The sequence below is a fragment of the Macrobrachium nipponense genome, chromosome 36, assembly GCF_015104395.2.
Source record: "Macrobrachium nipponense isolate FS-2020 chromosome 36, ASM1510439v2, whole genome shotgun sequence".
NCBI classification, from domain to species: Eukaryota; Metazoa; Arthropoda; class Malacostraca; order Decapoda; family Palaemonidae; genus Macrobrachium; species Macrobrachium nipponense.
Window position 1 is genome coordinate 2,982,029 of NC_087220.1, and position 25,245 is coordinate 3,007,273.

At 37.6% G+C, this 25,245-nt stretch overlaps 1 protein-coding gene across 1 annotated transcript in view; it reads left to right on the forward strand.

Moving 5' to 3' along the window:
• The window catches only part of LOC135203248 (uncharacterized), a 61,852-nt gene extending 37,335 nt beyond the window's left edge, over positions 1 to 24,517 (forward strand). The window contains exons 3-4 of the mRNA XM_064233020.1: positions 18,917 to 21,497; positions 21,694 to 24,517. Coding sequence (XP_064089090.1) covers positions 18,917 to 21,497; positions 21,694 to 24,517 — 5,405 coding nt within the window. The remainder of the gene's footprint in view (positions 1 to 18,916; positions 21,498 to 21,693) is intronic.
• The last annotated feature ends 728 nt before the right edge of the window (positions 24,518 to 25,245 follow it).

The window sequence follows — 25,245 nt, forward strand, 5'->3', positions numbered from 1 at the left end:
GACTCCCACCATTATCAATTAGCGAATGACAGAAGAAACAACATATCTCCCACAATATATTTCGCAAATGTAACTTCTTCTGTCATTCCCTACTTGATAAGGCTCAACAGTCCATTAGAAGGAGGCCTTCTGGCCAATGTTCAGAGATAAGATTCAGTGCTCCTTTGTTCAAAGAGGGGTGGGCTAGAAAATTTAGGCACCCCCTACACAGGACAGGCCTAAGGTTCTTGACAAATCAGAGCAACAGTGCAAAACCTCTACGGAAGAACTTTACAGAAGACCTCGACAAATGCCGTGCAAAAATGCCCAAAGACCCACCTTCAATGGTCGGAGTGTGGAAGAAGAAAGTGTTTTGATTGCCAATGACAACAGTGAGAGATGACATAAAGGCTTTTCAAGAAAAGTGAGATAACCACTCACATTATGATTCTTTAGAACACTCCCCTCCCATAATCACATATAAAATCTAGAAGTTGTGTCAGGAAGATTAAATCCAAAATAAAAGGATCAACAAAGGGAAGAGGCAGAGAGAGAAAGAGCAGAAGATCCTACAGAAGGCAGAGAGAAAAAGAGCAGAAATCAAGAAAAATGAGCAGAAGATCTAGAGGAGATGAAGGCAGAAGATGAGCCAGATCCTACGAAGCAGAGAGAAGCAGATCAGTCCTACAGAAGGCAGAGAGAAAAAGAGCAGAAGATCCTACAGAAGGCAGAGAGAAAATGAGCAGAAGATCCTACAGAAGGCAGAGAGAAAATGAGCAGAAGATCCTACAGAAGGCGAGAGAGAGCAGAAGATCACAGAAGGCAGATGAAGGAAAAGAGCGAAGATCCTACAGAAGCAGAGAGGAAAAGAGCAGAAATTCCAAGGCAGTGAGAGGGGAAGAAGCACGAGTAGAGAGGAAGTGTGAGTGTGAATGCGAAGTGTCGATTGCGGCCCGTATGGGCATTGTGAACTTATAGAATTGGAGTGCCAATAAATATAGAACGAACTTATATAGAACAGACGTGGAAGGGAGGTTATATGAATTTAAGGACTGGAATAAATGCATATAGGGATCACTTGTTTCCTTTTTCCTAAGATTACAAGACAATCAAGAATATGGAAGAGCAAACATCTTTTGCACAAAGCAAATTAACTATATATCTTTGTCAACACAAGTTCCAGAAGAAACCACTTGGTAAAAGCTACCTTAGATTGTAGCCCCCACTACACACACACACACACACACACACACACACACACACACACACACACACACACATATATATATATATATATATATATATATATATATATATATATATATATATATATATATTAATTGTATAATTACCTTTTGGATTTTTTCATTACGAAAAGAAGCAAAAGAGACCAATCCTAAATTTAACTTGGGTCAGCTGCAATTATAATCAAGAATTTGATAGATAGTAATCCAAGAGAAACCAAATGTTTTAAATTCTACAGTAGAAAATGAATAACGAAAGCTTACAGCAGTCAACAAATTACACATCATTAATAAAAAATAACATAAGTGCAGGTAACAATCACAGAAAAACTTTATTTAAGTCCCTGACGTCAATGGCACCTACGTTTTCTTTATTGAACGTAAGGGATACTTCGTCGGAAATTCCAAACGCTATTCAGAGCTTGAGAAAGAATGAGTTTATGACTAAAGATGTCTAATCTTCATTCATATGATTATTGGATAACAGGATTTGGAGCGGCTACAGTTCAGTTGCCCACGGGTTTCGTCTGCTAGGGAATCGGTGGAGTAATACAAACAAGATGGCGGCGGTTTGTTTTGGCGCAAGTTTTGAAAACATGCGTATTGTTAGAAAACCCAAAAACCTAAAAAAACGGTAATGGGGAACCCTTTTGGGAAGCGGGGTTTTTGGGTGGGGGGAGAACACATGAGTTTTGGTTAAAAGTTAAAGAAAACGGTAAGGGGGGACCTATTGGGAAACCGGGGTTTTTTGGGTTTTTTTGGGGGGTGGGGGGAGACACAGACGACAACAATGAACACGGAAAACCACGAAAAACCCTAGAATTGGTGAGATTCTTATAAATAACAGAGTTCCTACAGTTTATTTGGCCATGGGTTTCGTCTGCTAGGGAATCAGCGGACTAATACAAACAGGATGGCTGCTGTTTGTTTTGGCTTACAAGTCGCTGCATGTTCGGGTTCGGGCCAGGTCGGTTCCGTGGGTTCGGGTCGGGTCAGCTGCGAGAACTACTTACCTTGGCGGAGTAATTACGGACCAGGCAAAATGGTGTTACGCGGCCTTGGCAACTAAACTGTAAACAACCCAGCGCTACAGTTCAGTTGCCCACGGGTTTCGTCTGCTAGGGAATCGGCGGGGTAATACAAACAAGATGGCGGCGGTTTGTTTTGGCGCAAGTTTTGAAAACATGCGTATTGTTAGAAAACCCAAAAACCTAAAAAAAACGGTGGGGAACCCTTTTGGTAAGCGGGGTTTTTGGGTGGGGGGAGAACACATGAGTTTTGGTTAAAAGTTAAAGAAAACGGTAAGGGGGGACCTATTGGGAAACCGGGGTTTTTCGGGTGGGGGGAGACACAGACGACAACAATGAACACGGAAAACCACGAAACCCTAACAGACGAAACCCGTGGCCAACTAAACTGTAGGAACTCCCTCTACATTCGTTCCCCGTTGTGTTAGGCTAACCAAACTGTTCCCCATACTCAGTTTAGCTGGCCACGTTTAACGTCTACTAGTTGGTTGGTTCATGAGATGAGTAGCTTAGGTAATGAAACTGTCCCCCTACTCTACATTTCCCCCTACTCAACATTCGTAGACCGAACATATGGGCTATTAGCCTGATAGAACGTTCATGCATGAAATGCGATACCTGGCCAACTGAAGTGATCGTAACCAAACGAACCAACCTAACCAAACTTAGGCCGTGTGCCCTTACCTGGCCGGGGGTATAGTATATTAACAGTGATTGCTACCTAACCAAAGGAACCAACCTAACCAAACCTAGGCCACATGTCCTTACCTGGCCGGGGGGCGAACCCTGTGTAGTATGTTAACAGTTATTGATACCTAACCAAAAAAACTTGTCCGTACGGATGACTGGCACCCGTAACTCCTTACTGATATATAAACAAAGTTAATATTTCCGAGAATACATTGGTTAAAGTTAAGGCCAAGTTCTTTGTTCGAACACGTGGACTGCTAGCGAACGTGAATGTTCGGATGTGTTGAGCAGCCCTGACTTCCGCTTAGCGATAAATACACTGACCTGCTTTGTTTCCACAAATAAATGAACATAAAGTGCATTTACATTGATAAGCTTACCTTGGAGATGTTGCGAGTTGTCAAATGATTGGCCTGTCTCCCTCCCCCCACCCCCCACAAGAAATATAGAAAATCGGAATCGTTCAAGTCTTCGGGGTACAGGATTTTTTTTTTCTTTTTGGGTGGGACGGTTGTTTTTCGTGGTAACTGAACAACCGGAATTTGTGGACGAGGCTCGAGTGCAGATGATGAATCCGTTTGTACATCGACGTCTTGTGATTGTTTGGTTTCAGCGACATTGCACCTCATTTTGGCGGGTGTTGAACCTACTTTAGTTAAAGGATATGCACGTTTAATTAAATCTAAAAAGGCTTTAAATGGACAATCAACTTCAGTTAGATAACGTTTTTTAACACAAGCCACTGAAATCCCCAAGTAGGCCGGTTTTCATTAAATATATTGTCGGGATTTTCTTCGACTTTTATTATTTTTGTTAGGATTCGTGCCCGGATGTTATGGGCCGATGACAAGGCCTTGAGGAGGCGCACTCTCTAAAACTATCTGGGTTGGATTCAATAAAATTTGGTCAACAAAATACAGTTTTATTACAAAAAATAAACATTTAAACACATTAACAATACTCTGAACATGAACGAAAGAGCATCACGGGCGGCTAAGCCAATGTGCATTAAGAACCAACACTGAAATTGAAGTTACTAGCAAAATTCCACGGCACACGCAGTTTCTTACTACTCTTATTAATTTAATTCAAGGAACCTGAAAGCTCTCATGGCTTTGTTCCATGGTAGCCCTTAGGGTCTTTGATATCACTTGCTTGAAAAGCATCAAGTCCACGACTGGACGAAAAATCTGAACAATACGAGACCCATTTACTCTAAATCACAAACAAATGACATTCTTACTCTTGCAGCTTTCGTTTGCTGCATAAATCGAGTCCCTCATCGCAGGGATGACACATCTATACATGGATAAAGATAACTTACAGTTACGATGGAATTCGACCTGGCATGGCAATAGCTGGGAGCCGGAGAACCGAGAGACACACAAATATCACGGTACTTACAACGTTCAGGACTTGGGCAGGAATAAGGCGTTGCTTCGCCCTTCTTCAAAAGAAACTTACGCTTTTCCGCATAAACTACAGAATTGTTGTAATTCAGGCGGGAATCATCGTTTATTTAGACATTACGGAGATCACTTAATCTATTTTATTTCTGAATGGGAAAAATTACAGTTACGTTATCATCTGGGATCAAGGAATTGACTCAAAGTTCTGGCTGAAGGTCATAATCTGCAAATTCTTGAATGGCTATGGAGTCCTTGGCTCCAAATCTCTACATAGACAATTTAGCTCGTACTAGGGAATAGCAAATTATATTTATTAATGAAAATTCATAATGTCTTCATTACTATAAGACGCGCTCCTTCCCCGCCAGGCATTTAGGAATTACGTCTTAACTGTCGTGTATTGGACAGCTTTCTGTTCAATGAATCGCCCGCGAGATCTCTCAGTCTTGCCCCAATTTAACGCAACACTTGTGAAGTTAAATGGCGGGGATCTCGAATGATCAGTTCGAAATTCACGACATATATAATTAGGGAACATTCATCGCGACACAAAAGCACAATGTCCTCCATAGTGATGGGAACGGCGGCAGGGAATTCCACGTGTGCGGGACACGAGAAAGAAATGGAGGAAGCAGACATGGTTGCACTGAACAAGCTGAGATGCAGGAACAGACTAAGGGCGAAGGGTCGGGCAGGGTTAGGCAAGGTCCGTTCATGGTACTAGTTATCTTGGCGGAGGGATTAAGGGCCAAGTAGAAGGTTTCATGAGGGAACCGGTGATATAAATGAATAAAAGAGGGCTAGCATGAAAATAGGCATCGGTAGGATTCATAAAATAAATATTGGTAGGAATCATACAAAAATTGGAAATAAATATCGTAGAATGTACGAAAAATAAAAAATGTAGCTCCTACAGATTAGTTGGGCAAGGGGAACTTGTGGTAGGTAATGAGCAGTAGGTTTCGTGTCCGTATGGGTGGTAGAAAATAATAAAAGAGGTCTAGCATAAAATCAAGAATTGGTGAGATTCTTATAAATAACAGAGTTCCTAAAGTTTATTTGGCCACGGGTTTCGTCTGCTAGGGAATCGGCGGACTAATACAAACAGGATGGCTGCCGTTTGTTTTGGCTTACAAGTCGCTGCATGTTCGGGTTCGGGCCGGGTCGGTTCCGTGGGTTCGGGTCGGGTCGGCTGCAAGAACTACTTACCTTGGCAGAGTAATTACGGACCAGGCAAAATGGTGTTACACAGCCCGGGCAACTAAACTGTAAACAACCCGGAGGGTTGATTACAGTTTAGTTGCCCGGGCCGCGTAACACCATTTTGCCCGGTCTTTAATCACTCCGCCAAGGTAAGTAGTTCTCGCAGACGAACCGCAGCCGACCCAAACCGAACCCACGGAACCGACCCGGCCCGAACCCGAACATGCAACAACATGAAAGCAAAACAAACAGCAGCCATCCTGTTTGGATTAGTCCGCCGATTCCCTTCGATATTTAAACCTTGCCCAACTAATCTTTAGGAGCTCCACTTTATTTTACATTATTCGATATATTTACCCTTGCCCAACTAATCTGTAGGAGCTCCACTTTTTTTTTTTTTTACATTATTCGATATTTTTACCCTTGCCCAACTAAACTGTTGGAGCTCCAATTTCTTTTACATTAATCAATATTTTTACCCTTGCCCAACTAATCTGTAGGAGATACATTTTTTTTTACATTCTTCGATATTTTTAACCTTGCCCTTCAACTAATCTGTAGGACCTCCATTTTTTTTACATTCTTCAATATTTATTTTCCTTCTACTTGGCCCTTAATCCATCCGCCAAGATAACTAGTACCTGGAACGGACCTTGCCTGACCCTTCGGCCTTCGCCCTCAGTCAGTCTGTTCTTGCTTCTCAGCTTGTACAGTGCTACGATCATAAGTACCATGTCTTCTTCTGCCGATAATTTTTCGTGTCCCGCACGCGTGGATTTCACTGGGCAACAAAACTGTAAGCACTCCCGAACCTCGTCCACAAATTCCGGTTGTTCAGTTACCTCGGAAAACGACCGTCCTGCCAAGAAAGAAAAAAAAATTCTGTACCCCGAAGATTTGAACGACTCCGATTATATTTATTAAGTTCTATATTTGTGGAGGGGGGGGGGGGACCAGCCAATCATTTGACAACTCGCAACATCTCCAAGGTAAGCTTATCAATGTAAATGCACGTTATGTTCATTATTTTGCCGTAATAAAGCACGCCATTGTATTTCCCGCTAAGCTGAAGTCGGGGCCGCTCAACACATCCGAACATTCACATTTGCTAGCAGTCCACGTGTTCGAACAAACAACGTGGCCTTGACTTTAACCAATGTATTCTCGGAAATATTCACTTTGTTAAGATATCAGTAAAGACATACGGGTGCCAGCCATCCGTAAGGACAAGTTTTATTGGTTAGGTATTAATAACTGTTAACATACTACACAGGGGGGTCCAGGGTGGCAAAGCCCCCCGGCCAGGTAAGGACATGCAGACTAAGTTTGGTTAGGTAGGTTCCTGTGGTCAGGTAGCAATCGCTGTTAATATACTATTCTGGGGGGTCCCGGCCAGGTAAGGACATGGAGCCTAACTTTGGTTAGGTTGGTTCCTTTGGTTAGGTAGCAATCACTGTTAATATACTATACTGGGGGTTCGCCCCCCCGGCCTGGTAAGGGCACGCGGCCTAAGTTTGGTTAGGTTGGTTCGTTTGGATATGATCACTTCAGTTTTGGCCAGGTACCGCATTTCATGCATGAACGTTCTATTAGGCTAATAGCCCATATGTTCAGTCCACGAATGTTGAGTAGGGGACAGTTTAGTAACCTAGGCCGGGAGCTCCTACAGTTTAGTTGGCCACTGGTTTCGTCTGCTAGGGTTTCGTGGTTTTTCGTGTTCATTGTCGTCGTTTGGGTAGCCTAACACAACGGGGAACGGGAGCTCCTACATTTTAGTTGGTACGGGAGCTCCTACAGTTTAGTTGGCCACGGGTTTCATCTGCTAGGGTTTCGTGGTTTTTCGTGTTCATTGTCGTCGTCTGTGTCTCCCCCCACCCAAAAACCCCAGTTTCCCAAAAGATCCCCCATACAGTTTTTATTAACTTTTAACCAATACTCCTGTGTTCTCCCCCCCACCCAAAAACCCCGCTTCCCAAAAGGGTCCCCACCGTATTTTTAGGTTTTTGGGTTTTCTGACAATACACATGTTTTCAAACCTTGCGCCAAAACAAACCGTCCACCATCTTGTTTGTATTGCTCTGCCGATTCCCTGGCAGACGAAACCCGTGGGCAACTAAACTGTAAGCGCTCCATATATAAATATATATATATATATATATATATATATATATATATATATATAATATATATATATATATATATATATATAATATATATATATATATATATATGGCTCTTCAGGATTTGTAGTTAGAAGCATATCCAAAAAAGAGCAAAGAATTCAAGAAGGCCCATTAAACAGACTGTTTTAAAGCTAAGGACCATATTTCGGTGGACTGACTCCCAACTTTACCAAGTAGTGAATGACAGAAGAAGTTATATTTGCGAAATATATGGTGGGAAATATGTAGCTTCTTCCGTCATTCACTACTTAAGAAAGGTGGGAGTCAGTCCATCGAAATACAATCCTCAGATTTAAAAACCAGAGAATTTTAATGAGCCTTTTATCCTTGGGTGTTTTCATGTTTTAACAGAATATTCACACATCACACACACACACAGCGGACACACAGATAACACAACACACACACACACACACACACATATATATATATATATATATATATATATATATATATATATAGATATACATATAGTAGATATATCTATCTTTAATATGTTATAAATATATCTCTTATGATAGATAGATATATCATATATATATATATTAATATATAATATAATCTATGATCTTATATATTCTTATAGATTATACCTATATATTATATATTAATCTATATATCTATATATATACTATAGTCTATAGATGTATATATATATATCTATATATAATATATATATAATATATATAATATAATATATATAATAATATATATATATATATCTATAGAATATTATATTAATTTTAATAATATATATATAGTATATAAATATATATATATATATATCTATATATAGATATACTATAGAATAATATATATATATATATATACTATATATAATATATATATATATTATCTATATATAGATATATATATCTATATGATATTATATATATATATATATCTTATAGATATATATATATAATATATATTATTAATATAGATATATATATAGATATCTATATTATATATATATATATATATATATATACTTATATATATATATATAGCTACAAATATATATCTATATATATCTATAATATATATATAGTATATAGATATATATATATATATATATATTATATATATATATATATCCTATAGAATATATATATATATATATATATATATATATATATATTATATATATATATATATATCAGATATATATATATAATATATATATATATATATATATATATATATATATATATCTATTATATCTATATATAGATATATATATCAGATATATATATATATATATATATATAGATATATATATATATATATATATATATATATATATATATATATATATATATATATATATATATATATTATGTATATATTTATATCTAGGGCACAATTTTTCACGGATACAACATTCATTGAATAGAATGGCTTTCTCACTGTTAACCAGCTTTTTTGAAATTGCTTCATATTTTCTAATTATTTTCTTTACTTCATTGTTCAGGTTACTAATGGACACATAATGGGGTTCTTTCCATTTACTCCAATATTTTTACACGCGACAGCTGTTTCGTCAACCTATACGTATTGACGTTTTCAAGCGTACTGATACAAATATGAGCCTACATGCGTTTTGTGACGTCATGAGGACGGAAAGGTAGTACAATTGCCAGATACCTAGTTTTAAGTATTTACAAAAGACTATAGTGGAACATAAAATAAGACAAATAAAACTATATGTTAACAACAGAAATTATATAAAAAAGTTGAAAGTAAGTTATTATATACACATATACATAAATATATATTAATTACATATATGTTTAATTCACTGAAAGTCAGTGTGCGCTCCTGTCCGCGTGTGGGGGTTTTGTCCCACGCGGTTGAAGGTCTGCTTCCTACACGAGGGCAAGGAATGGTCTGCCTCACGTTGGATGTTAAGGCTGGGACGTTTGCATTGCGATGCTGACTGCTTCTGATATCAATAAACGATTGTAGTTGCCTTCCTTGTGTATTATTTTGGTGTTTGTGAGAAGTTCTTGTAATGATGTTTTTTTATTCTGGGTATCCACAAAGTGCTGATGAATGGCTCCTTGGTTTCTGTGGGCCTGCATGCGACGTTTGAGTGTGGTGTGTGTGTCCGATATAGCATTTTTGGGGGGACTGACATTGCTCGTCAGCACAGACAAATTTGTATATTATATCAGATTTAACCTCTTTCTCCGTCGATGGGGCCGTACTATTTTTCATTACCAAAGAGGCCGTAAGGTTTGGTTTGCAGTAAATCCTTGCTGTTATTTTGTTATATGGCGCTAGGGGGGTGGTTCCTCTTCGCAGTATACCAAGAATGGCTTTCCTTTCATCTTCGTGGTGTTTGTTGTATGGTATCTGATGGTATATCACTATTTCTTTGTCTTTGTCTTGTGTGTTGTTCCTCGGGGTCGGGTTATGGAAAGCCTCTAATCTCTTTTTGACAACTTGCTGGATCATGTCATCTGGATATCCGTTATTTGTGAGCAGCTGTTGAACTCTATTGATTTCTTCGTTAGTTGCTTTCCACGTGGAACAGTGTGTTATGGCGCGTTTTATGTATGCATTTACCACAGATCGTTTATATGCATCAGGGCATTCTCCTCTAGCATTTAAGCATCTTCCAGCGTCTGTCTTTTTAGTGTATACGGTGGTATTGTATTTGTTGTTCTTTTGGGTCACAAGTACGTCCAAGAAAGGGAGCATCTTCTCATCACTTCTTTCTACCGTAAAATTTAATGTAGAATTTGCTTGGAGTTTATTTACTACTTCTTCTATGTCATTGTTGCCCTTTGTTGTGATAAAGATATCATCAATATATCTCCCATAGATTCGGGTGGGTTTTGGGTGTTCTTCAAATGTGACCTCTTCTGTGTGTGCCATGTATGCGTTTGCGAAAAGAACCCCGAGGGGGAACCCATTGCCACACCGTCCTTTTGTCGATATATTCGCCCCTATATCGACAAAAGGACGGCGTGGCAATGGTTTTTTCCCCCCTCTTCGGGGTTCTTTTCGCAAACGCATACATGGCACACACAGAAGAGGTCACATTTGGAAGAACACCCAAAACCCAGAATCTATGGGAGATATATTGATGATATCTTTATCACAACAAAGGGCAACAATGACATAGAAGAATTAGTAAATAAACTCCAAGCAAATTCTACATTAAATTTTACGGTAGAAAGAAGTGATGAGAAGATGCTCCCTTTCTTGGATGTACTTGTGACCCAAAAGAACAACAAATACAATACCACCGTATACACTAAAAAGACAGACGCTGGAAGATGCTTAAATGCTAGAGGAGAATGCCCTGATGCATATAAACGATCTGTGGTAAATGCATACATAAAACGCGCCATAACACACTGTTCCACGTGGAAAGCGACTAACGAAGAAATCAATAGAGTTCAACAGCTGCTCACAAATAACGGATATCCAGATGACATGATCCAGCAAGTTGTCAAAAAGAGATTAGAGGCTTTCCATAACCCGACCCCGAGGAACAACACACAAGACAAAGACAAAGAAATAGTGATATACCATCAGATACCATACAACAAACACCACGAAGATGAAAGGAAAGCCATCCTTGGTATACTGCGAAGAGGAACCACCCCCCTAGCGCCATATAACAAAATAACAGCAAGGATTTACTGCAAACCAAACCTTACGGCCTCTTTGGTAATGAAAAATAGTACGGCCCCATCGACGGAGAAAGAGGTTAAATCTGATATAGTATACAAATTTGTCTGTGCTGACGAGCAATGTCAGTCCCCCCAAAAATGCTATATCGGACACACAACCACCACACTCAAACGTCGCATGCAGGCCCACAGAAACCAAGGAGCCATTCATCAGCACTTTGTGGATACCCAGAATAAAAAAAAACCATCATTACAAGAACTTCTCACAAACACCAAAATAATACACAAGTAGGGCAACTACAATCGTTTATTGATATCAGATGCAGTCAGCATCGCAATGCAACGTCCCAGCCTTAACATCCAACGTGAGGCAGACCGTTCCTTGCCCTCGTGTAGGAGGCAGACCTTCAACCGCGTGGAACAAAACCCCCACACGCGGACAGGAGCGCACACTGACTTTCAGTGAATTAAACATATATGTAATTAATATATATTTATGTATAATGTGTATATAATAACTTACTTTCAACTTTTTTATATAATTTCTGTTGTTAACATATTTATTTATTTGTCTTATTTTATGTTCCACTATAGTCTTTTGTAAATACTTAAAACTAGGTATCTGGCAATTGTACTACCTTTCCGTCCTCATGACGTCACAAAACGCATGTAGGCTCATATTTGTATGTAATTACGGGCTGCTCTGTGAGCAAGAGCCCGTGCTGGCACAAGGCCAGCTTAATCTTAAACAACATATTTGTATCAGTACGCTTGAAAACGTCAACACGTATAGGTTGACGAAACAGCTGTCGCGTGTAAAAATACTGGAGTAAATGGAAGAACCCCATTATGTGTCCATTAGTAACCTGAACAATGAAGTAAAGAAAATAATTAGAAAATATGAAGCAATTTCAAAAAAGCTGGTTAACAGTGAGAAAGCCATTCTATTCAATGAATATATATATATATATATATATATATATATATATATATAATATATATATATATATATATATATATATATATATATATATATATATATATATATATATATATATATATATCTATATCTATATATATATATGTATATATATATATATATATATATATATATTATAGATATAGATATATATATATATATATATATATATATATATATATATATATATAATCTATATAGATCTATACTTAATAATAATTATATTTATATATTATAATATTAATACTATATAATATATATCTATCTATATCTATATATAATTATATATCTATATATATATATATATATATAATTTCACTACAGTTGGCATTTGAGGAAACATGATTTCCTCAACCTGTGGCACAGGGGACACCATGTCCTGTGGTTCATATCTGATGGCGAAACTTCCTTTGCTCTTGTGACTGGCAGTTAATCTCCTAGCGTTTTAAATTCCATTGGTTCAACCACTTCTGTGTTAGTATCAAAACTAAATATAAAATAAAAGAATTCTTCTGTACAATTTTTAAAAATTTGCAATTATAAATAATTTCAGATGAAAATAACATAACAATTTTATGTACAGAAAAATCAGTTAATCAAACTTGCCTGGTGATCGTAGAATTACTGTTTCGTTCACTCTAATTTAAATTTCTTGATTTTGTTAAATTGTCGGTAGTATTTTTATTGTGTAAAAACACTCATTCCAATGTCTACCTCGGTGAGCAAATATACAATACCTTGGCTTCTTTATTTATTCTTTAAATAAACGACGGATTTTCTGCAAGGTCTGTCGATTCAACACAACGTCCTTTTGCTCAGCAGACAAACTGTCTTACATGAGAAATTGAGGGTACAGGAACGGTCGTATAACTGACAGATAGGAATTATAATGAGATTAGTACCTAGAATCCGACAACCCTGGAGAATGAGTAACCTCTCCAGACAAGCATAAACATGGGTATAATTTAAGAACAAAAAGATAAGTCCAACAGCTCAGACACAGGGACAAGACAATTAAAGGATTGTACAGGGGGACAGCTGACAACATTCAGATTTTTGGTAAACAAAAACTTATTCACAAAACATTAAACATACATATACAAAGAAAATATCTCTAAGGCAACTAATTTTTATTTAAGTCTGTGATTATATCTTTGAGGTCATTCTTAAAGACTACAAATACAAGGGTCTAAATGAAACAGGCCATGACTAATATTAAAATTACAATGGGAAGTAAGTTGTATTATGGCAGATTCTAAAGGATTTTGTGATAAGACATCTTTTGATCTTGCAATTGCTGAACTACCAACCCAATTTATACGGTGGTTGTTTTCACTTAAATGAATGAATATTGCATTAGATGTTTGGCCAGTTTTGACAGAATAATTTATGCTGTTTTAATCTTACTTCTAAGCCCTTGCTCGACTGTCCGAGATTAAAAGAGGGATAGTCCATACATGGAATTTTATATATTATGTTGTTGCTTTCCCTGAGGCCATTTTTTATTTAACATTCCTTTTAGTGTGTTATTATAGGAAAAAAACAAGGTTGACCTTAAAGGCTTTTAACATTGATTTAATGGTTTCAAATCCGTTGAAATAAGGCAAACTGAGAATGTTCTTAGAATTTTCTTTCTCCGTGTTACACTATAAAACTTTTTGTGGGCTTTATTATAACAAATATCTAATATATGTGAAGGATAATATATATCTTTCCCTATTTTTCTTATGTATTCAATGTCTTGATCCAAATATTGGGGACTGACAGTGCGCAATGCTCGTAAAAACAGAAGGAAAAATTTATATTTTGATTTTAAGATGGTGGCCTGGATAAAAATGAACATAAGTTAAGTTGTTGGTTGGTTCCCTATAAATACTGAATTTACATTGAAATGGTTCTCTATATATCAAAACATCTAAGAAAGGGAGGCCATTGTCTTTTTCCAATTCTAGAGTAAACTTAATCGATGGTACCTGGTTATTTAATTTAGAGAGTAAATCATTTACATCAATACCAGCAGGCAGAACAGCTAAAATATCAACATATCTATACCACTTTACAGGAATATAAATGATATTGGGTAAAAAGCGTTTTTCAAAGAATTCCATGTACAAGTTTGAGAGGAGTGGTGATAAAGGGTTGCCCATTGCCATGTCAAATATTTGTTGGTAAAATTCACCATTGAATATAAACTTACAATCACAAATGCACAAACTCGTGAGTGAAATAATATGTGACTTACAGGTAGAGGTAATTCATGCTCAGTTAGTTCATTATTAAGATATTCTAAAATAGAATCTTTAGTAAAAAGAGTATATATATCAAAACTAACGAATCTATCAGTGGGGCAAAGAAAGTAACACAAGGAAAAATCAGTTTTGCTTGTACATTCATTGTAAACATTAATGAAGAAAGTACAAAGTACCACGAATATTTCATAAATCAGTGATGCTGCTGCACTAAGAATTCGTATAGTTATCAAGTCTATGCAGATGGACAAGGCTTATTTGTGAGTGGCTGAGTGCATAATAATTGGCACCTTTATGTTTACGTAGAGATTGGGAGTCAAATGCATGACACCGATGGCCACATTTGAGGGCCACCCGTTCGATTCTACTTTTACCATTAGTTAAAAAAAATGTAATTTTATGGAATGGATCACAGGGATCCCACAAATCTCTCCTCCGAAACACCTCCCCAATTAAATTATTCTTATGTAGCCACTATTGCCAAACACAACCGACTGTGAACAGGTGACACTTAGGCAACTTATTGCCTGTTCATCTGCATGTTAGTGACCATGTCAAGTTGGAGGGTATATTTATGTATTGTGGTCCTTTTGAAATATTCACTTTAGATTCAGTAATGAACTTATCCCTAGGGAAAGCATTTAGACCATATAAGAACTTGGTCTATTTCCTTGAATCTTTATTGAGAACAACATTGAATGCAGTCTGAAAGTACACAAATGAGAGGTGTTGAAATAACTGTTAATTTAAGTATGCATTACAGGTATGGAATAATTAACTCGACATTGTTACTGAATAGATAATCAATGTAGTCACTTAATACATAAAAGTTTCTATGCTAATATCAGTTACTTAACAATGATAATATGTTTTAAACAATTTCTAGGTTACAAATGAAAGTTCCTTAGTAAGGGAACTAACTTCACAACATAGTTATCAATATAATCAATAAAGGGAGGTAACCATTCAAGTAACACAGCCCATAATCTTATAGAAAATGGGGTTGTTTTGGGAGAAGATGCCGGGAACTGCCGCAGTATTTCAAAACATGTTACATTGCTAGTCTTGTGTGGCCATCAGCATAAGATACCCGGTGATTCAAACTGCCGCGGGAACCTCTTCCCTGCAACCTCCACGCTCGCCGCGTCTGGTGTTGCCGCACCCTCACACTGAATATGGATGGCTTGAGAGAATTTGTATTTTTTTTATTGGACTAAATTGATTTGAGAGAAAACTCTTTCTACAAAAGCAGATGAATGTGGAAGTATTTTTGAATTTGTCATAAAGCAGGAAACCTTTTCAAATTTAGTAATATCAAGACCATCTCTTATGACTTAATTTGTACCAGAATTCCTGAGTTGAATTATAAATTGGAGTTACAACTTTTTCATATTGGTATGATCTCAATTATAAGCAGACCTCCAAACAAAACACCCAGCAGCCTAAATAAGACATAACCTGAACGGGGTTGAACTTGAAACCTTGAATCCTGGGCCAGTAGTAGCAGCCTATGTAGCACGTAAAATAATTACGATAAAAATATCTTTGGTTTATTAACGGAACCCTTTTTAGGTTTGCATTCCCCACATTTCTAGTCACTTGTTAAAGATTAAGCTGGCTTTATGCCAGCACGATTTATAATTGGGTAAGGATTTCTCATGCAAAAGGACAAGAGTTATCTATGCTATTACTTGAGTATTTAATCTTAACTTTACATTTAAGTATATATGATATGATTGATATTTTTATTCTCAATTGTAATTTAGTTTTTGTTTCTCATTGTTTTAACTCTTTCAACGTTTTCCGTTGTTTCTATTTAATTTCGAGTTCATGATATACTGGATTCTCTCTCTCTCTCTCTCTCTCTCTCTCTCTCTCTCTCTCTCTCTCTCTCTCTCTCTTCTCATAGAATCTGCTCCCTTTAGATCCTGATGTTAAATAAATGAAAGTAAAGTCACACTCCTAAGTTAATTAAAACAAAGGTGGCTTCAGTTTATGACTAGACCGGTAAAGCTTGAAAGATTTCAGCCATTTTGTGGCCACCTCCAAAATCTTCTATGCATTATTACGACTCCTCCTGTGAGGAATTCCTGTCACAACGATTTTATTTTCTAATATTTTTGAGTATTCACTTGTTTCCATGCTATTTGTCTTTTATTATAGTTATTAGTGTCTGTCTCATAAGAAATTATTGATTGATTTTCACTGCGTATTGCCGTCTGTCAGGTAATCGACAGACAGGAACTATGTTACTGTATTTGTATTCATGTGAAAACCAAATGTATTCGCATGCCCATATATTTTATAAAGATATGTACGTCTACATTGCATGACATAATAAGGGTGAAAGAACCACATCTATTCGAGAATGACACTTAACATTATTTTATCTGATTTTGCTATGTTCTAGTACGTAGTATCTGTGGTGCGCTTAGCACCGAAAAGATGGTTTTACACAAAGACGTAGTCTTTTGACATATAAACGTCAGTAGACGTTTTAGTAACGAAGTATAATTACTGTTTTAGTTATGATAATTCATTTGTCTTTATGTATGTGAAATTGTTCTTGGTGAATGTATTGCGCATATTACGTATGGTAAGAGTTGGTGTCATTGGGTCTTGTTTGTGCCTCTCGCCAGAGAAGCCATTAGGAGAGGTCAAAAGATCGGGAGGGGAAAAGAAGGGTAGTAGTTCGCCCCTCTGAACGCTCCTTTGCGTGCCCTCTAGGGGTGTGTATGCGTATGTGCGTAGTACACTGTATGGGCATGATATCGCCCAAAACTGTATTGACACACACCACCAATTAATTCACTACATTTAATAAATATGTTGAAGTTGCACACTATTATATTTGGAATTTATTTTTGACAACGAAGTTGATAATTATTGTAGAGTTTTTTATGTTCATGAAAACCTTGTACGTCAGTTCTACATTCGTGGTAATTGAATAACTTGTCTCTTTTCCCCAACAAAACCCGAATGCAGGACGGAACGGACAGCTTCTTGGCTCAACTTTTGAGGTGACCTGTTATCGAGTGTTGTGTAGTGATGTGTGTGTGGATTTAGAAAGGGCGATTGCCCTGATTCTTTGAATTTTGTCGTAATTTGTTTCATTTGAGTGCCATTGATTTACATTTCCCCTTGAGTGATTAATTTCATTTGTCACTTATATATTATTACTCTTTGATATGTTTAACTTTTAGTTATTAAATTAGTTTTAACTTTACATTTATCAAATGCGTTTCAATATCCCTCGATTTTATTTCATTTTTCCTATGTTTCAGTTTTGTGGATGGTGAATATAAATTGATCTGATAAACCTTTATTGTGTTCATGCTTTAAGGTTATGCAAATAACTTTTAGAAACGAGATAACACAGCGGTCCTCTAAGGTCTGAAAATCAACCTGTAAGTACTCGCAACATTTAGAGAGAGAGAGAGAGAGAGAGAGAGAGAGAGAGAGAGAGAGAGAGCACGTACCTCTCGTCGTATCTCGTGTAGTCGATTTATGATCTAAGTTCATGTCTACAAGGACTGCTCAGTAAGTGAAAGTACTTAATTGTGCTACTATTCATTAATGATATTGGTGTGTTATCCTCGTTAATAATGAATTGGGTTGAGAGATATCTCCCCGTAATTTAGAAACCGCAAAGGGAGTTTTGTGGAGTTGTTACGTAAGGCTTTTAGCGGTTTTTGACCAAGTAACAACGTTAAGCATATAATACAGTCCACTATAAGTCCATCTTTTTCGCCACAGCTTCTCTCCCTTCTTGGTCCTTCGAACCGGATGTTTAAACACTTCCGAATTAGTTATTCTGGATACTGAACACATTATTTTGGACTTTGTAACTTGGAATCAGATCATTCTATATCACCATCGTTTGTTGTTGGATTGTTTACAGCTCCTTTCCCTTAGTTAGAGTCATTTTATGCTGGCACATTGTTTCTTGAACAACCACACACACACACGACAACCTAAGATAAATGGTCGACAACTAGGTGAGTGTCATTCTCCTTTTTTGAAGGTAGATGTGGTTCACATATAAGTATTGAGATGTAACGAGACGATGTGTATTCTTCCGTCTCATTGCAATTTGACTTTTGAATAAGAGTTTTGTAATACGGTATTGACCAGTATTATTTTTGTAGAACACAGATTGTTAACTTGAATGTTTTTCTGTGTATCAGTGTTTTTCGAGGAAGTGTTGTTACTTCGATATTATTGAGATTTATATTGTAATTGTTATTGTCAACTTTGTATGTTTTGTAAGGTGATTTTGCCTTAAAATTTTCACCATGGATGCAGACAATTGTAGTAATGCACTCATTTTGTATGAGGCTGCTATAAGTGAAATCGAACGACGTTTGAATGAGGTAAAACGTGTTGAACAGTTGTCTACAGCAGTAATTAAGCTGCGTTTAGGGTCCCTTCAGAAAGCAGCTGATTCACTACAGACAGCCGCTTCTGAATACTATAAGGAGATTAAGGGTCGTGAATTAGTAAATGCTATAACGAGGACTAACGGTTACCTCTCTAGCGCGGACAACGAAATCTCCAAACTCACCGATCGGTTAGCAGCACCCACACCCTCGCCCGCCCCAGCACCCGCGCCCACACCTGTTAATCCGACACCTGCGGTACCTGCTACCCCTAGTATTCCACAACCTAAGTTGCCTCAAATTACGATACCTACTTTTGATGGCAAAATTGAGCAGTGGTATCCTTTTTGGACTGTTTTTAAAGCAGTTATTCATGATAGGCAGGACATGAATGATGTCATCAAGTTTACTATGCTGAATAGTTATCTTAAGGGTAAAGCACGCGAAACCGTTGAGGGTTTAGCTATAACTGCAGCTAATTATGCTGCAGCGATAAACCTACTGAAAACTCGTTTTTCCAACGTTGGGAAATTAGAAGAGAACTTAAGAAATCGGCTGTTAAGTTTACTGCACCCTGAGCATGATGCAGAGCAACTAATGGATTTCCTTATGAAATGGAATAGCATCGTTCATCAGTTAGACGCTTTACCAGGTACTGCGAGTGGCGATTCTAATGAGAAAGCAATTATCAAGCGGTGTTTATCAAAGGAAACATTGCAAGCCTTGTATCAGAGATATGATACTTGTGAACTCAGTGTAGATCAATTGAGAAAGGGCATTGAGAAATTGATTGAGCGTTTAGGTAGAAATAATATGCATAACCCCACACCATCACCGTCCAACCCAGTTAAGAGTGGCAAGGATCGTAACACGAGTTCGAAAAACGAGCGTCAAGCTAATTCGCCTAGTAGTGCTTTCAGAACTAATGTCAAAAATACCCCTAAGAAAATAACTTTTTCTTGTTGTTTTTGTCAAGGCGAACACAGCGGTAAGGTCTGCACGAAATACAATACTTTAGAGACTAGAAGAGCTCGTATCAATGAATTACAACTATGCTTTGGTTGTTTACGAAAGGGTCATCGTTTATTTGAATGTAACAGTAAGAGTAAGGCATATTGTTTTAACTGTAATGGTAAACATCATACATTCTTATGTGCTAGACTATTACCTAATGCTACGAGCGTCAATGTAAATTCGTCTCAGCAACCTTCTAGCACCAAATCAGGTCATAGTAGAGCTGATAATAAGCCTATAGAAACAGCTCAATCGCAGCCTAGTTTCAGTACTAGTCAGAAATCAGCTGCCACGAGTAATCAGAGTAATTTTCAGAATAATGTTAACAGTAATCAAGTAGCTGTGAAAAATGTCGCATCTCTTCGACCGACAGCGTTACCGACAGCCACCCTTCTATTGAGTAATGATGGGAATTGGATCCCGGTTCGAGCATTTTTAGACAGCGGATCTCAAAGAACGTTCATTAACCCAGATGTTGTTGAGAAATTGAACTTAGTGCCCATAAAACAAGTGGAACTTACATTAATTCCGTTTGGAGATAATGTTGAAACTAAAATGTTTGATGTAGTAAGAGTAATGGTTCGAGCAGGTACTAAACGTATCAAATTAAATGCTGTTGTTTGTAATCATGTTAACACTTCCATACACACACCTGGTCTACACAACGTGTATCTGCGATTGCAAGAACGAGGTGTTAAACTGGCAGATAAGAATATTGAATCAGATACCCTCAGTGATATAGGGTTGATTATTGGTGCTGATTATTATAATGCATTTGTGTATTGTCACGATAAATATGATGATGTATGTTTGCTTGGTAGCACCGCCGGTGCTGTTATTTTTGGTCCTATACCCAATTGGGCTTGTAATGTTATCAGTGATGATGAAAATGTAAGATCTGTAATAAGTACACAGAGTATAGTTTGCTCGAGAGTCACTGCTTCTGTAAATCCTCTTGACGGTGAGGATATTTCTAGACTGTGGTCATTAGATACGATCGGCATCGCGAAGGATGCGCGATCCTATACCGATCAAGCAGCGATCGAACATTTCAATGAGACTATTGTAAAGACTGATAACAAATATACGATTGATTTGCCATTTAAGAGCGATGCCAGACCCCCTACGGGTTATAGAAAAGCCTTAGGTCAATTATATTCACTTAAGAGAACCTTTCAGTCTAAACCAGTCATGTTTGATCAATATCAGTCTGTTTTAGATGAGTATGTTAAGTTAGGATTTATTGAGGAGGTAAAGTTAGAAGATAACTCCTTTGATCCAGTTGATGGTATTAATCATTATTTACCTCACCACCCAGTTTTCAAGGAATCTGCTACGACTCCAATTAGGATAGTTTTCAATGCAAGTAGTAAGGAGTCACACCATGCAAAGTCCCTCAATGATTGTTTACATGCGGGACCTAATCTGGCAACGAAATTGACAGATATGCTGCTGGAATTTCGTCAGAACATATGCTGTAGTAGCAGACATAAGTAAGCTCCTCCTTAGAATAGGAATAATTGAAAATCACAGAGATTTCACAAGATTCTTATGGTTTGCTGATAGAGATTTTAAGCATGTCAAGACTTTCAGATTTAAGATTTTATTGTTTGGAGCTACTTGTTCACCTTTTCTGTTGAATCAGACAATACAGTATCATTTGCAAAACTATTCAGATCCCATCGCCAGCTCAGTCAAGAAGTCCTTTTATGTGGATAACTTTATGAAAACTTATGAGAAATGTGAAGATTTAGAACTCGAGAGTAATAAGGTAAACCAAATTATGCTGGAAGCTAATATGCCTTTGGGAGAATGGGCTAGCAATTTGAGTTCATTTAATGATAAACATAGCCCAGATACTGTCAACTTGAATGCAGTAAAACTACTCGGTCTCTTGTGGGATACCTGTAATGACTCATTGAGTGTAAAGATGCCTTCTCAGATTGTTACATATTTGAATAATCTAGGAAATGTTTGTACTTTGACTAAGAGAAAGGTTGTGTCTCTCCTTTCAACCATCTTTGATCCTTTGCGAATATTGACCCCCGTAACAATTAAGGGAAAACTATTTGTGAAGAAATTGTGGGAACTGAAAACTGACTGGGATGACGAACTGATGATGGATTTAAAGAAAGAGTTCGATGAATTGTTAAACCAACTCAATTCTATTGAGGAGATCAAAGTCCCTAGATCTTGTTTTAATGAAGGAACTTGTAGCTTACATGTATTTGTTGATGCTTCTCATGTGGCTTATGGAGCCTGTGCGTATGTTGTTAGCAGTAAGCACACAAGTCACTTGCTAATTAGTAAGTCTCGAGTAGCTCCGAGCCCCCCACTCACTATCCCCCGTCAAGAATTACTTGCTTTGACTATAGGCATGCGCCTAGCTGTTCATTTGCTAGAGATTTTTGGGGAAAATTTTTCAGATTGTACTGTTTGGAGTGACTCCCAAGTAGCTTTGAGTTGGGTATTTTATGAAAGATCTAAAGAAGTGTTTGTAACCAACAGAGTAAAGGAAATCAAGGACTTGAAGTCCAGTCATAACATCAGGTTGTTATATGTTAAGAGCGAGGATAATCCTGCTGATTTAGTTACACGAGGTATTTCAATGTCTCTTTTGAGTAAGTCAGGTTTGTGGTTTCATGGCCCGACCTGGATTATTGACAAAAATAAGTTTCCAGAACAAGAGGATGTAGTTTACATAGAGCCTGTTAATGTAAATGAAATTATTGTAGAACCAGTTTTGAGAAACCCTGATGATGATGTACTTGTATTTAAATGTTCTGAGTTCTCCTCATTGAAACACGCATTAAGGATTGTAGGTAGATTGATCTTGTTTGGGAGAAGAATATTTCCTGATAAATTCAGGGAAAGTAATAATTTACTTGTTTTAATCAGAATCATGCAGCGTCAAGCTTTTCCAACGTTATATTATGCGTTGACTAATGGGTTACAAACCAGTTCTAGTGTTCCCTCTGAGTTAAGGAATCTTATCAGACAATTAGGACTTTATGTTGATGAAAGTGGTGTCATTCGGTGCCAAGGAAGACTTCATAATGCAGAATTGCCAGAATTCGCTAAGCATCCAGTATACGTCGCCAGCCGACACCCCTTATGGCAACTTATAGTGTCTCATTATCACATACTCAACTTGCACTGCAACACGAATACACTTGTGGTTATATTGAGACAACAGTTTTGGGCTGGAAAAATGAGACAGTCCGTTAAGAAGATCCTGAAAGAGTGCTTATTGTGTAAGAAAGCACAAAATCAACCTCTAAGTCTGCCTGGATTTCCCCCGTTACCACCCGAACGAGTTAAGCATCAAGTCCCTTTTTCCTGTGTTGGCGTCGACTATACGGGAAACATTAATGTGGCTGAAAATGAAGCTGAGAACGAGAAGGCGTATGTCTTGTTGTTTACATGCGCTACGTCAAGAGCGGTTGCCCTATATGTGTGCAAATCCATGAATGCACAAGAATTCCTCTTTGTTTTTAGACAATTCGCGGCAAGACACGGACTTCCGAAAGTTTTAATAAGTGATAATGCGCCAAACTTCATTGCAGCCAATAAGTTTCTAAGAGATATCAGCGAAGAGCCCGAAGTAAGAAATTATCTGACGGATCATAATTTAGAATGGAAGTTCATAACACCCCGATCACCTTGGAAAGGCGGCTTTTACGAGAGACTGATCGGAGTGGTGAAATCGTGCTTACAAAGGGCCGTGCACAGAAAAAGAGTTTCGTTTATAGAACTCAATACCATCGTCGCCGAAGCCGAGAACATCATCAATAACAGGCCACTAACATATGTCAACGAAGATAACGCCGACATCGCGCTCACCCCTGCCAGACTCTTATACGGCAGAGCTATTACAATGGCTCCTCCTTTGAACAAGTTCGTCGACGTACCTTTCAATGAGAACGTCGAATTGAGGGAGAACTATGCAAGACTGTGTGAGACGATAAGAAAGTTTGAGAAATTGTGGCTACTTGACTATTTGTCTTCTCTTAGAGAGAGGCACAGAAACATTGAGTCTTCAACCATCTGTCCATTAAGCATAGGAGATTTGGTCCTTATAGTAAATGATAATTGTAAAAAGCTCAAGTACCCTTTGGGAATCATCGAGAAACTCCACGCAGGTCCTGATAATGTTAAAAGGACAGTCGAAATAAAAACAGCAAGTGGAAATTTTACGAGACCATTGAATCAAGTCATTCCACTCGAATGTAATGTCAGAGAGGAATCAACAACAGAAAGCAGACAGAATGAAGTAGGCGAGACCAGCGAGGCCTCAAACGAGGCTAGTCATATAAACATGACAACAAAGAAGACGATGGAGAGGGCCGAAACCAAGGACGTAGGAGACGGCCTAGAGAGTGTTGCAGAGGATGACCCTACGACCTCAACAGGTTCCCCACCACCAGTGATGTCTGATCGTCGGCCCATGAGAAGAACTGCTGCTAAGGCCGACGAACAAAGAAAACAGTTGATTCGAGAAGGAGCGTTATAAGGACACTATACATGTGTTGTATGAATTTTTTGGTGGGGGAGGGTGCGAGGAATTGTCTACAAACGATTTTATTTTCTAATATTTTTTGAGTATTCACTTGTTTCCATGATATTTTTCTTTTATAGTTATTAGTGTCTGTCTCATAAGAAATTATTGGTTGATTTTCACTGCGTATTGCCGTCTGTCAGGTAATCGACAGACAGGAACTGTTACTGTATTTGTATTCATGTGAAAACCAAATGTATTCGCATGCCCATATATTTTATAAAGATATGTACGTCTACATTGCATGACATAATAAGGGTGAAAGAACCACATCTATTCGAGAATGACACTTAACATTATTTTATCTGATTTTGCTATGTTCTAGTACGTAGTATCTGTGGTGCGCTTAGCACCGAAAAGATGGTTTTACACAAAGACGTAGTCTTTTGACATATAAACGTCAGTAGACGTTTTAGTAACGAAGTATAATTACTGTTTTAGTTATGATAATTCATTTGTCTTTATGTATGTGAAATTGTTCTTGGTGAATGTATTGCGCATATTACGTATGGTAAGAGTTGGTGTCATTGGGTCTTGTTTGGTGCCTCTCGCAGCCAGAAGCCATTAGGAGAGGTCAAAAGATCGGGAGGGGAAAAGAAGGGTAGTAGTTCGCCCCTCTGAACGCTCCTTTGCGTGCCCCTCTAGGGGTGTGTATGCGTATGTGCGTAGTACACTGTATGGGC